The sequence below is a fragment of the Sinocyclocheilus rhinocerous genome, unplaced genomic scaffold (genome assembly GCF_001515625.1).
Source record: "Sinocyclocheilus rhinocerous isolate Xijiao unplaced genomic scaffold, SAMN03320098_v1.1 scaffold847, whole genome shotgun sequence".
In the NCBI taxonomy this organism is placed as follows: domain Eukaryota; kingdom Metazoa; phylum Chordata; class Actinopteri; order Cypriniformes; family Cyprinidae; genus Sinocyclocheilus; species Sinocyclocheilus rhinocerous.
Window position 1 is genome coordinate 300,991 of NW_015662598.1, and position 12,244 is coordinate 313,234.

At 34.9% G+C, this 12,244-nt stretch overlaps 1 protein-coding gene across 1 annotated transcript in view; it reads right to left on the bottom strand.

Annotated features, from left to right (window-relative positions):
• camk4 (calcium/calmodulin-dependent protein kinase IV) overlaps window positions 1-12,244 on the bottom strand; it is a 41,863-nt gene that overhangs the window by 12,835 nt on the left and 16,784 nt on the right. The window contains exons 4-6 of the mRNA XM_016538314.1: window positions 10,826-10,888; window positions 10,514-10,596; window positions 9,354-9,426 (exon numbers count right to left, since the gene is read on the bottom strand). Of these exons, the coding sequence (XP_016393800.1) occupies window positions 9,354-9,426; window positions 10,514-10,596; window positions 10,826-10,888 (219 nt within the window). The remainder of the gene's footprint in view (window positions 1-9,353; window positions 9,427-10,513; window positions 10,597-10,825; window positions 10,889-12,244) is intronic.

Genomic DNA, 12,244 nt, shown 5'->3' on the forward strand with positions numbered 1-12,244 from the left:
AGAGGACGCAGTGTCTCGTTCCCTACTCAGGGAACCATGGTTACATAAGTAACCTGAGACGTTCTGTCTGCAATAGCCCTTCTGTGTTGTAACATGGTGTGGTAAATGGGCAACTCTGGTAACGCTGCCGTCTCATTCATTGATCTGCTAACCGTTATGCTCATGTGTCCTCTGATGATAATAGCTTTCTAGGATTAAACATTATTTGGATAATTGGTAAAATTTGTTAAAAAGAAATCTCTTAATAGCCCTACTGTGTGTTAGACCTACCTGAAAAACTAAAAAGCTATTTATTTCATTTGTAGACCTATCTTGATTTTTTTTTATTTGTGCTATCATTAGTCATTTCTTTATTTGTTCTTATTTTATTATTAACTGCTTAGTCTCCTTGTCATTTTTTATTCAATTCAAAGTTTGAAATCAAGCTATCTTGTGCTACTGCACCAAAATTACCCCACTGTAAAATTAAAAAAACACTGAGTGAGCAAAAATTTGTGAGATAGCTAGTTATAATGGTAATTAAATAATGTTTACATATGTATAAAAGCCTACATTAAAATCTGTCATATGAATTGGTCTCTTCATTAGAAATTAGCCTTCTGATTGCCACCATTGATGGACAATTTGTTTTAATAATATTAAAAATATTATGTATGACATTATATTCTGCAGTTCTTTCCTGTTGTACCGAATATCTATACTTTTCAAATTATCACATCGAAGTTAGAAATTCAAATATTGTGACAAAATTAATTTTGTAGGGTGCCACAAGTTTGTTAAAATTTCCAAAGGGTGCCGCGACTAAAAAAAGGTTGGGAAACACTGCTATAAAGTACAACCGTCTAATTCCAGAAGAAAAATTCCCATTCATTTTCCTCATAGTGAAATATAAACCATTGAAACACAACTACTTTGAGCTATGAGGTTGTAAATATACACTATATGCTTTTGTTATAAAGCCATCAGCCAACAATATTTCAACTTAATTTGCTGTTTAACAGCTGAACAGCTGAAAGACTACATTACCCATGATTCTGCAGAGATTCTCCACCAATCAGAGAACAGAAACAAACAAATCACCCCTTCAGCTTCTACCCACTCTCGTGAAGCATGTGCAAATGATATGATAATTTGAATCTTTCAGTTTTATATATTGTTGCTTTCTATAAGAAACAAATTATGTCACTTTTTTCAGGATATTCAAACAATAAATGTCTTTTTGATGCACTTTGATGTGGTGTGACAGATTTCTGTAGGTGCCTCAGTTCAAACGGCAGCACAGAATGTGAGTGAACGCGATCATCCCTTCCTCTTTACTACTAGTTATAACATGAAATAAACATGAATGAACATCTCATGTCTCATGTAATCGCTCAATCAGTGTTTCAAGGTATATATTTACCTTAGGCAAGTCATTATTTGTGTCCACAGCCTGTTTGTTCGGTTTGTCAAATTAAGTCTAGAGAAGAGCATTTCGCTAAATACTAGTTTATATATTTGTTATATTTTGCTTAACCTGTTAGTGATGTCTACATTTTTTAATGTATGTTTAAAGTCATGAAAACAAGCTATGACAGCCACTGTGTAAATTATTATATTTCAACAACGAATAGAAATGTTATAGCCTAAATAGATTTAGTTAATGCAAAAACTGCCTTGCAATTTACGTTTGCATACATTTTTTTTTATTTGAGTGTTAATTATTATTCTGCTTCCCCTCATTAAAAATAAGTACACAGTCTTGAAACTTTGGCTTCTTGTTCATTCTTGCTTCTTGTTTCTTTCCATAAAAAGTAACTAACACAAATTAGTTACTTTTCTTATGGAGTAGTTACTTTTTTATGAAGTAACGCAATACTGTGATGCATTACTTTTAAAAGTAACTTTCCCCAACACTGCCAGAACATTCTAGCAACTACACAGCAACACCTTGCCACTTTTTTGCAACATTGTTGCAGCTAATATTACACTCATTCTTTTTTTTTTTTTTTTTGGTTTGAAAATCTAATTTATTTATCATTATTTGGAGTATTATACTTTGGTTTGCAATTAAGCATGCTTAGATAAAGCTTCCAAAAGGCCTATTATAGTCTCACACCACATCTGTCATCTGTAAATATGGATTGTCAGGTTCAAATGTTCTCCCATATATCATTCACATGGGAAAAATCCAACTTTATACTGACAAATACTTCTCTTAACTGTCAAACTAGTATGCACAACTGCCCATATAAAGGCAGAGTCACCACAGTCCCCAGTGTAAAAGAATTCCAACTGGTTTGTTTACAATAGAGCCGCAGAATGATTCCTCAGAGGAGGAGCAGTACAATGTGCCAGCTTCCCAACACCAATTATTATGGTGACATGAAGGAGTGTTATCTTTTGCTGGGGTCCGAAGGGAATACTTCCATCCTGTTCAAAACTCAGTGGAGCTGACACACATAAAGTACATCATCTCTCTCCTTCTCTTCCTCCTCTCATCTGACAAGAGCAGGAGGTCTGTAGCTCGCCACTGCTGCCATCTGTGTCCCCACCCCATGAAGATTATTTTAGCAACTAGCCTCCTTATGTAGGTCCACACAGTTAAAGGTGAAGTGTATAATTTCTGTGCCACTAGTGGCTCCAAATTGAATTGCAAAATTAATGATTTCAAAGTTCAAAGATCAAAGTTTACGTTTCTGGCTTTGTAAAGCCTATTTCACATTGCACCGACAAACGCCGACCAGTGGCTACAGAAAAGTTTGACGGGTTTTGTCGGATCAATGTGTTACCCCTGTTGGCACCTGTTAGTGTTAATCGTCGCTTGTTTTTGCAGACTGAACAATTGGGAGTTTGTCGGGTCATGGAATGTGTGAGAAGTGAGGTGCTGTAATCTGGTGAATGTTGGTGTTGGTTGGCGTCTGTCGGTGAAGTGTGAATTAGCCTTAACTTGTTTCAAATAACAGTTTTGCCCAAGATGATTGTCTCATTTCTGCGTGAATCTCGTAAGAGTTTTCTGTAGGATGGTTGCTTTCTAGACACGACGGCTGGTCGGGATGCATAAAAACTACTGTAATGTTTTAATAGTACCACAGTGTTTGCTCTTTTCAGGGGAACCTAAAAAGGCTTACTTATTGTTGAATCTTAATGGTTTGAAAAATGACAATCACCATCAAGTGGTTCAAAGCTCATGTTACTATCTTTCATTCATAGAACACAAAAAGAGACATCTAGCAGAATCTTTACCTTAAGTGGATGTGGACCAACCACATTGTCCTAGATTACTTATTTTGTGTAATGCAAAATAAAGTATTATGGACATCGTGACATGAGGGTGAGTAAATGATGGCAGAACTTCCATTTTATGTTGGATTATCCCTTTAAGACAGGGGTATTGAACTGAAGTTGAAAAAAAAATGGATATGAATATTATAGGGTAAGTCAGATGTTTTATCAGGCTATTATTATTTTAATATTTAGATACCTATCTGGCAGAGGGCCATGTGACAGTTAAAAGATAATGTATGGGGTTTAGGGTTTTCCTCTTGAAGTCATGGGCCATTTTATATTTAGCTTAAAATAAGTATCTACTAAAAACAAACAATCTACATAATAATCAAAATGCTCTCATCATGAGCAGAAAACAAAATTAACTAGAAATGTCAAAGTTTTTTATGTCTTTTCTTACCATAAGTTTTATAACATTGTTTATGAACTGCTCCTAACATCCTGATTAATAATGTAGATGAAAAAGGTGTTGTCATAAACATTTTTTCTTAATTTCTTGCAATTCCAAGTTTATATCTCACAGTTTCAAGTTAACATTTCGTAATTGTCATTTTTTTCCAAAGAATTGTGAGTCTCTCACAATTCAGACCTTTTTTCCAGAATACTTAACTTGTAACTGAGATTTAAAAAAAAAGTGTTTTTATTATTATAAACTCACAATTCTGAGAGAAAATTTGGAATTGAAAATATAAACTCACAATTTTGAGAAAAAGTCTGAAAAGCAAGATGTTAACTTAAATTTGTGAGATATAAACACAGAATTGTGTTATGAACTTGCAATTCTGAGAAAAAGTCTAAAAAAAAAAGTCAAAAGTAAAAAAACTCGGACCTGTGAGAAATAAAGTCAAAATTCTAAGATAAACATTTTTATTTTTTAATATGTGGCAGAAACAGGCTTCTATAGTCAGTTGCTTACAAATTGTCCGTTACTGATTCCAAATTACATGACAAAAATTGTAATTAGTAACGTAATCCATTACATTACACATTTTAAGTAATATAATCAGACTATTTTTTTATTACTTTTAGATTACTTTTGACCTAACTCGTGTATCACATTGATTTAAATAAGATAATCTTCTACCATATTGATATAAAAACACAAAGAGTAAGAAAATATATTCCATTTGTTGTTATTAACAACATGAAGTGCATTGAACATTAACGTCAAGGTTTCCCAAACTGGGAAAGAACTGCAGGTGGTTCGTGCATTTAATGAAAAGGTCATAATTAATTAAATCATAAAAATGTAAAACTAAAAAAAAAAATTGTGTTTTTTTAAATAACATCAATTAAAATAAAACAATTTCTATTTGTTTTCCTGCACGTCATGTGAAAATTAACCACTACTTCAAGTAAATATATTAGCTAAAAGAGGTTCAGATAACAAAAAAGTTTGGGAATGACTGCATTAAATGTAAGTAAGGAATTTGTGCATTTTAATGTGTTTGAAAGACAAGATTCCAAAGACACAGTAACACTTAAATAACCCACTGAGTGACAGTTCAAATAAAAATTAATGTGTTCATCAGTAGTTGAAGCAGTGTTGAAACACTTCCTAAAGGGGTCATGACATGAGAAATCAAATTTACCTTGATCTTTTGGCATATAAGTGGTCTTTGTACCATTAAAACATCCTGAAAGTTTCATAGCTTAAAATGTCCTCCTCATTTTAAACAAAGCCTTTATTTAATCAAGCTCCAAAAACAGCTCGCTTTGGATCTGAGATGTAAGATGACGTCACTTGGCACAAACATTTGCATAAACACTGCCATCAACGAATAGTCATCTTCTCACCATAGGCCCCGCCCACTGGCGTTTAGTTGCTTATCAGCTTGTCACTTGATTACGCTGCATGCGAGTGTTGCGTTGCCTCAAAAGCGAATAGAAATTACAATCACTGCCGCTATCTTGTCTACACTGGATACAGTTTACAGATGCGCGTTCGCTTTCTGACACAGTCCACACGCTTGAGTCTGACATCAATAGGACAAATTGAGTGAAAGAATGTTCGCTTTGACATGTTTGGTTTAAACAGCTAGTTCACGTTTTTGTACAGATATCAGAAGTATCCCAGCGTAAGGAACAAGTGGATAGTTTATTTGAATGGCACCCGGATCGAGTCAGAGGATTGATCAGAGCATTTTGTTTTGTAAACGAGGCACACTCTCATGGAGAGTTCACAAAGAAACATTTGTTGAAAGATGACACGGTAATATATCTGACTGCAGCTGCATCACAAACTGTAAGTAAATGCTTTGTCTGGAAATGACCATTATTTTTTATTTATTTTTTGATCATGTTGTCAAAACACTCACATACAATAGCAAGATGACTTGGTTGATACTAGCGTTGATACTGTTTCCTATGCAATTATGTGCAATGAGCCAATCATAACAGTGGCTGATTCCTGACCAGTCTTAAAGGACACACCCCTTAAAACAGGTCGTTTTACAGAGAGGGTCAGAATGAGGGTTAAAAATAATTATTTTTCCAAATATTTTTTTGTGTGCAAACATTTCTATTATCATTAAGCCTATAAGTAAACCTCAAGGAACATTAAAATTATTTTAAAAAAATGTCATAACCCCTTTAATACTGAAATTATTTTTGTAAACCCAGTGGTCAAATGCTGTGGCCACCTGACTAGTGACTGGTCTTTGTGTGAATGTCCACAAAACTGCAAGATTTTCTGAGTGTACAAGTGGTAGGCTATTTTAGAAAGGAACATTTAAAAGATGAAAAAGAGGAATGAGGGGGAATCAATCGATTATGAATAATTTATTGCTATTGTGTGAATAATATGTAATCATGTAATCAATAAAAAAGTAACTGTAGTCTGATTACAAGTATTTTAAAATGTAATTTAATCTAATTACAAGTACATTTTTGGAATCTGATTACGTAATCCAGATTACATGTAACCAGTTACTGCCCAGCTCTGTCTATAATATAAAGTGTGTGCTGCCTACAGTGATTTTAAGTAGTAAGTGAAACAGCGTGCAATATTCTACAACAACCATTTCGAACAGTATTACTGTATGTTACATGCTGGCTCATGAGAAGGTAGTATCAACTTAGTGCAATCAACTAGTTTTAAACTTCAGCAGCAAAGATTCTCAATTCCAGCAATAAAAAAATACATCACCTCTGAGATCTCCAGACTTCAAAAGGAAAGCTGCAAAGATATTGCAAAGTCCCAAGCCACTGAGGACGTCCCAGCCAATCAGACTGGCAGAAATCTACAAAACACAGATCCAGAGGGATGCCACACAGCCAGTTGGCTTTGATGTGACAGACACACAGATTTTGCTGTTGTGAGGGAAACGGTGAAACTCTTGACACAATAACACAGTAAAAAACGCTCCCTGAAAAGGTGGGCCACTTTAGAAGGGACTCGCAGCGTTCACGTTTCCGTTCCTCTGCTCTTGTTTTATGCCCCGGTGGGAGCTGGAGAGTTGGCGTTCTCTTATTGCAGCCCACCAACTGAATCCAGCCCATGAGAAATTTGCCCACTTTCTTACTATCTCCTTGGCAACCGCCATCTTTGATGAAGTGAGAGCCAGTGTGGTGGAGAACACACTTTAAACGAAAATGCTTTTCAAATACATTCACACAGATGAAGAACAGGCCTACTTTCTAATTCAGGCAGCTATATCACTAAGGCACATGGATTCATGACAGTATAAACAGAAACTGTATGCACAAGATATACAGTAGATGATAAAAATAAGCCTCATTATACATGAACTAATGAACAAAACACAAGGAAGGGAGGGAAGGAGAGAGGGAGAGCAGGAGAGAAAGGGATATAGTAGAATGGCTTTCCCATTCCAGCAGAAAAAAAGCAATAAATGGTCTCCTGTGGTCTTCATACGCAATCTAGATCCACTTATGATGACTTCATACTGGAAACAGGACTCTCTTGATGGTTTAATAATAATAATGCTTTCACTGATAATGGTTTCACTGATGATATAATATGTGCATATAAGGTCGATGGACACAAATGTTAAATACTAAAATACATTTGCATGACATATACAGTATCACTGGTTGCGAGGATTTTCAGAGTGGTTGCTAAGGGCAATTTCAAAAGTCTGATAATGCATTCGGTATCTTAAGATCTGTTCACACTTGAAATAGTTAACCCATGGTTTTTCTAAACCCCAGGTAAATTAAATCCTAGCTTATCTTGCTTCACGGTTCACACTGCTCATAACAAATTAACAAAAAATGTCGGGTATTCATTAACTGAGGTTTCACACTGTACACTGTTTCGAAACAATGGGTTAACATTCTTATTTGCATATTTGCAGTGTCAGTGTCATTGATTGGACGAATGCAGCACGTGATTTGTTTACATTGTGTATCCTCGTATTATATATTCCAGACAGTAAAGTTTTCTCTGCGTGGACTACAAAGTTAAGAATAAAACAATCTCTTCTTCACTCTAATTCATTTGACATTTTCCCTCTCAAACACTGAAACGGCTGTTTATACAACAGGCAGTGTTTCCGTACCTGTCCAAAACATGTGAATATGAGGACTATATGAGGAGAATATGTTGAATAAACCAGAGCAGGGTTTCAAAACCTCTGGGTAAAAAGTGGTGCTAACAACGCTTCTAAACTACAAGTGTGAAATGTATCTTTGCCTGGGGTTTAAAGCAGGGTTTAGAACAAAAATAACCCAGGGTTAAGTGCGATGTGAAAAGCCTGTTTTATGATCAGCCAGAAGAAAATTGTATGTTTGATTATCTATGGATAAATTTGTGGTTATGCTTAACCAACATTTATGTGTGGTTATGTGTTACCAAATTTAGTTGTTACAGTTATTTTAGCAATATTTTGAATGAGCTTTTACGTTTATTTTTTTATTTCAATTTAAGGTCACATTTTATTTGAAGGTCCAATTCTCGCTATTAACAACCCATCAACTATGACTTCTGCCTCAATAAACTTTAATTAATTAAATTAAATTAATTAAATTAATAGTTAGTATAGTAGTTGTTAAGTTTAGGTATTTGGTTGTATTAAGGATGTAGAATATAGTCATGCAGAATATGTGCTTTATAAACACTAATAAACAGCCAATATGTTAATAGGCATGCTAATAAGCAACTAGTTAATAGAAAATTGGTCCCAATATTAAAGTGTTACCCAATTTAATTTTAGTCATTTTCTTATGTCACTTTTGCTTATCACTCTTACCATAAAATGTTTACATACATTTTTTTTGTTGTTGTTTGTTTTATTACAGTTCAAGTTTTCACTTATTTCCAGTTAGTAATTCAGTTAGTTGCCAAGGCAACATTTCATAAATTTCATTTAGCTTAATTTTTACTTTATTTCAGCGTTATTTTATTCAGCAAAAATGTTTGAATCATTTTCATTTTAGTTCACAATAATAATCTTGGTTACCTGTGGGTGGAGTCTGGTCAATGTAAACAGTATTTAGCGGCTAGTTATGATGGTTATTCATGGTTCTTTTTGGTTAAAAATATGTTTGCCATATTTTTTGTTGGTGAGGTCGAATGTAGTGCATCCAATCAAACCCTACAGTATCCTACAGTATCATCTGTCACTTGGCACAAGCTAGCCAAATTATCCAGACGCCAACATGGACAGGTTGCATGGCATGCTCTGATCTCAAAAACCTTAAAAACTGACCAAAGAAAATATGAAAAATTTTAATAAGAATAAACACAGTTTGAAATAAACACATACTGAAATCCTCTTGATATGTCTATGCGGTTATTGGTTGTGCATTTCTCATGTTCAGAAGCGTATAATACAACATTTGACCCAGTGTCTGTACATGCATCTACAAAACAGTCCGTTTTCTTATTTAGCTACGTCTTGTTAATAATTTTACACACAATATAGTTCAGGGCAATATTATTGTCAAACAATTTGGAACTTTGTAGGGTTGCCACTCAACGTACAATGTAAAATCTGGGTCCTGAAGCAAAGCCAGTTAAGGACCACTAGTATATCGCATTCACAAACCTGCTAGTTCAGGAAAAGCAAAAGAAAGAGCAGAATAAGAAATCCGTTTTCTGACAGGAAATGTGAGACACTCACCGCGACTGCCTCCAGCACTTGTTTAACTGCATCAGCGGCGTCTCGTTCGCTGTAGTAGCCCTTCTCCACCACCCTGAAAAATGGAAGGCGCCATTTGGTCTCCAGTGTAACTCCATATTAAGCGTACAAACACTGGCTGACTCTTTTTCCAATTTTCACGTCATTATTTTCCAGCCTTAGTGAGTCAACCACACCTCAGCACACAGGATGAATGGAGACGTTTCTATCAATTGTTCTTAAGAAGAGGCTTTTCTTTTAAATGACTCATGTTGACACAACTGTATTAAAATGGGAAATAAGATAACCCTGAATGAGGATAAAATGGAGTGAATAACATTTATTTTACATAACATGGGTTTTACAATAATAAGTGTTTCTCTATTAAAGTGTTGTTTCGCTATGTGATTAGTTCATGAATACAGACAAGCACCTTTTATTCTGTAACAAATGATGAAAGTAAATTCATGTCTCATGACCAACTAGATTGAAACATTTCCCGAAGAACAACTGATTGCCAGGTCATTACTTTGTGGTTGCATGTAAAAACCTGCAGTTATCTTAAGAAGCTATTTCTGCTGGATCTATCCACCAACAAAAATGTATTTTGTTGTTATAAAATAATTTAGGTTGAATCAGTAATGGTAAATAATATTTTGACTTCAATAAAACCCGTTAATTTAGATTTCAGGTTACCACTTTTTCAGTTTTAGTGCTTTTAAGCATGTCATTTTAGCAGGTTCAACTGGGGTTGCTGGCACAACTTTAATTATATTTTACTCAATCAATCAATCAATCAATCAATCAAAATATTAATAATAAAAGCTATTTTAGGACCATATTATTTTGTTTGTAGATACCATATTATCTTGAGCACTCCTTTTCCCTTTTAGTATAATTCAGCTAAATATAAAATAAATAAATGTACCCATTTTATCATCCATTAAATGTCGAAAAGTCTGCTTGCTTTCCTCATCATGGTACCATTTCTGTAGCTCAAACAAGTTAGAGCTAATGAAAAAGCGCTAACTCTAAGTATGATTTTTGCCTTAGCAAACACCCTTAATTACAGTTCTGGGGAAAAGTGCCAATACACAGCATGGAGTTCACAACTTAATCAGCCATTATTAGCATGTAGCACTTTACCCCCATGGTGAACTGACCTGTCAAATAATTCTCCGCCGGTAACAAGTTCTAACACGAGACTAATCTCCGCAGGGGTCTCAAAGATCTCCTTTAGTTTGATCTGACAGAAAACGGCATGAAAAAAGAGAGCGTTTCACTGCAGGAATTCAAACACATCACATGATTAATTATTGATGTAGACTACCGTAGCTATAATGTCTGACTAACATTTGCATAACTAGACCTTACTAAATCAAACACAGACAGTACTGCAGAGACAGGATGAACATCTAAGCTAGATTTATGCATATTTTAGGCTGTGAAACACTGTAACTGCCCTTTAGACTTACTATATTTGGATGAGAGAGGCGCAGTAATACACCTATCTCCGTTCGTACAATCTTCTTGTCAACCTGAAAGAACAACCAAGTCATTGTCTGAGTAGTGAACAAGGTGCACAATTATAAAGCCATTACAATCAGGTAAAGTGCAATAGTGCAACATCAACTCAGTGCAGAGGGAAAAACTTAAATAAAAAATAAAGTAAGCCAAGCACTTTTCCACATTTAAAGGGAATAGTCTGTACCAAGCTTGTATTAAGTTATTTCGCAGGATTTGCTGGATGTTCTTTGTCACTCTTGGAGCTCAAGAACATTGTATGGAAAAGCACCAGAACATTCTGCAAAACAACTTTCATGGGTTTAGAACAATATGAAAGTGAGGAAATTAACAAGTTAAATAAAAGTTTTGTGTAAAACATAATGTTATTTATAATTATTATTTTATATTTATTCTTAAATACTCTGTTTTGTATATTATAGTGAAATAGTGTTATTACAATAGTAATATTTCTTATTTTGTTTAATTTTTTATATTGTTCATAAACAAAAACAAAAAAATAGTTCACATTGTTTTCTCTGTCAGCCATCTTTAGTAGTTCTTGCAGTAACTTTGCATGATTTATTTATATGCAGTGACTAACAATGTAAATGCATTACATATTACAGCACAAATGTAACATAATATTATTACAGATGCATTAAAGAGGCTTAAGATCCCTACACAGGCCCAAAAACACAAATGATGGTGTAAATAGAAATGTATGTGCTGCTCTAAAAATGTCACAAATCCGATCCATGAATTTCCATCCACTTGCCACCAGAGGTCACCCTTCCATGATATTGACTCTCGCACCACACAGACTGTTACACATCACCCTGGACTACATTTCCCATGTTCCATTGCACTGATTACACTCACACCTGAAACCAATTACACGCTCACCTGAATGCTATTACACACGCTATATAACACCTACCCTGATCCTGCTCTAGTCGCCGGGTATTGTTCTGCATTTTTCACTCCCCAAGTGTTAGCTGCCTTACCGAGCCATTCCGTGTTTTCTGTTTTAGTCTCGTGTATTGTTTTGCGTTTATCCCTGTTTAGCGGATAGCTACCTTACCGAGCCTGTTTAAGTTTTCATAGTTTTCTTAGTCTAGTCTTAGTCTTGCCTTGTCTGTTTTCCTGGTCTCTGATTCACGCCAAGTATCTTGGATTAACCCTTTGCTTACTGTTTCTGACTCTGTTTGCCCCTGCCTGGACCTTTGCCTTCTACCTTGTGCTAATAGCCTTTTTTTGTGAATGTAAATGAACCCTTAAGGTCACGATAAATCCATGAGGGTCCCCGTTCTTCTCTAAGCTATTTTTCTTCATGAGTCAAGTCAAGTCACAGTTGATCGTCATGAATCAAGTCAAATCACAGTTGATCG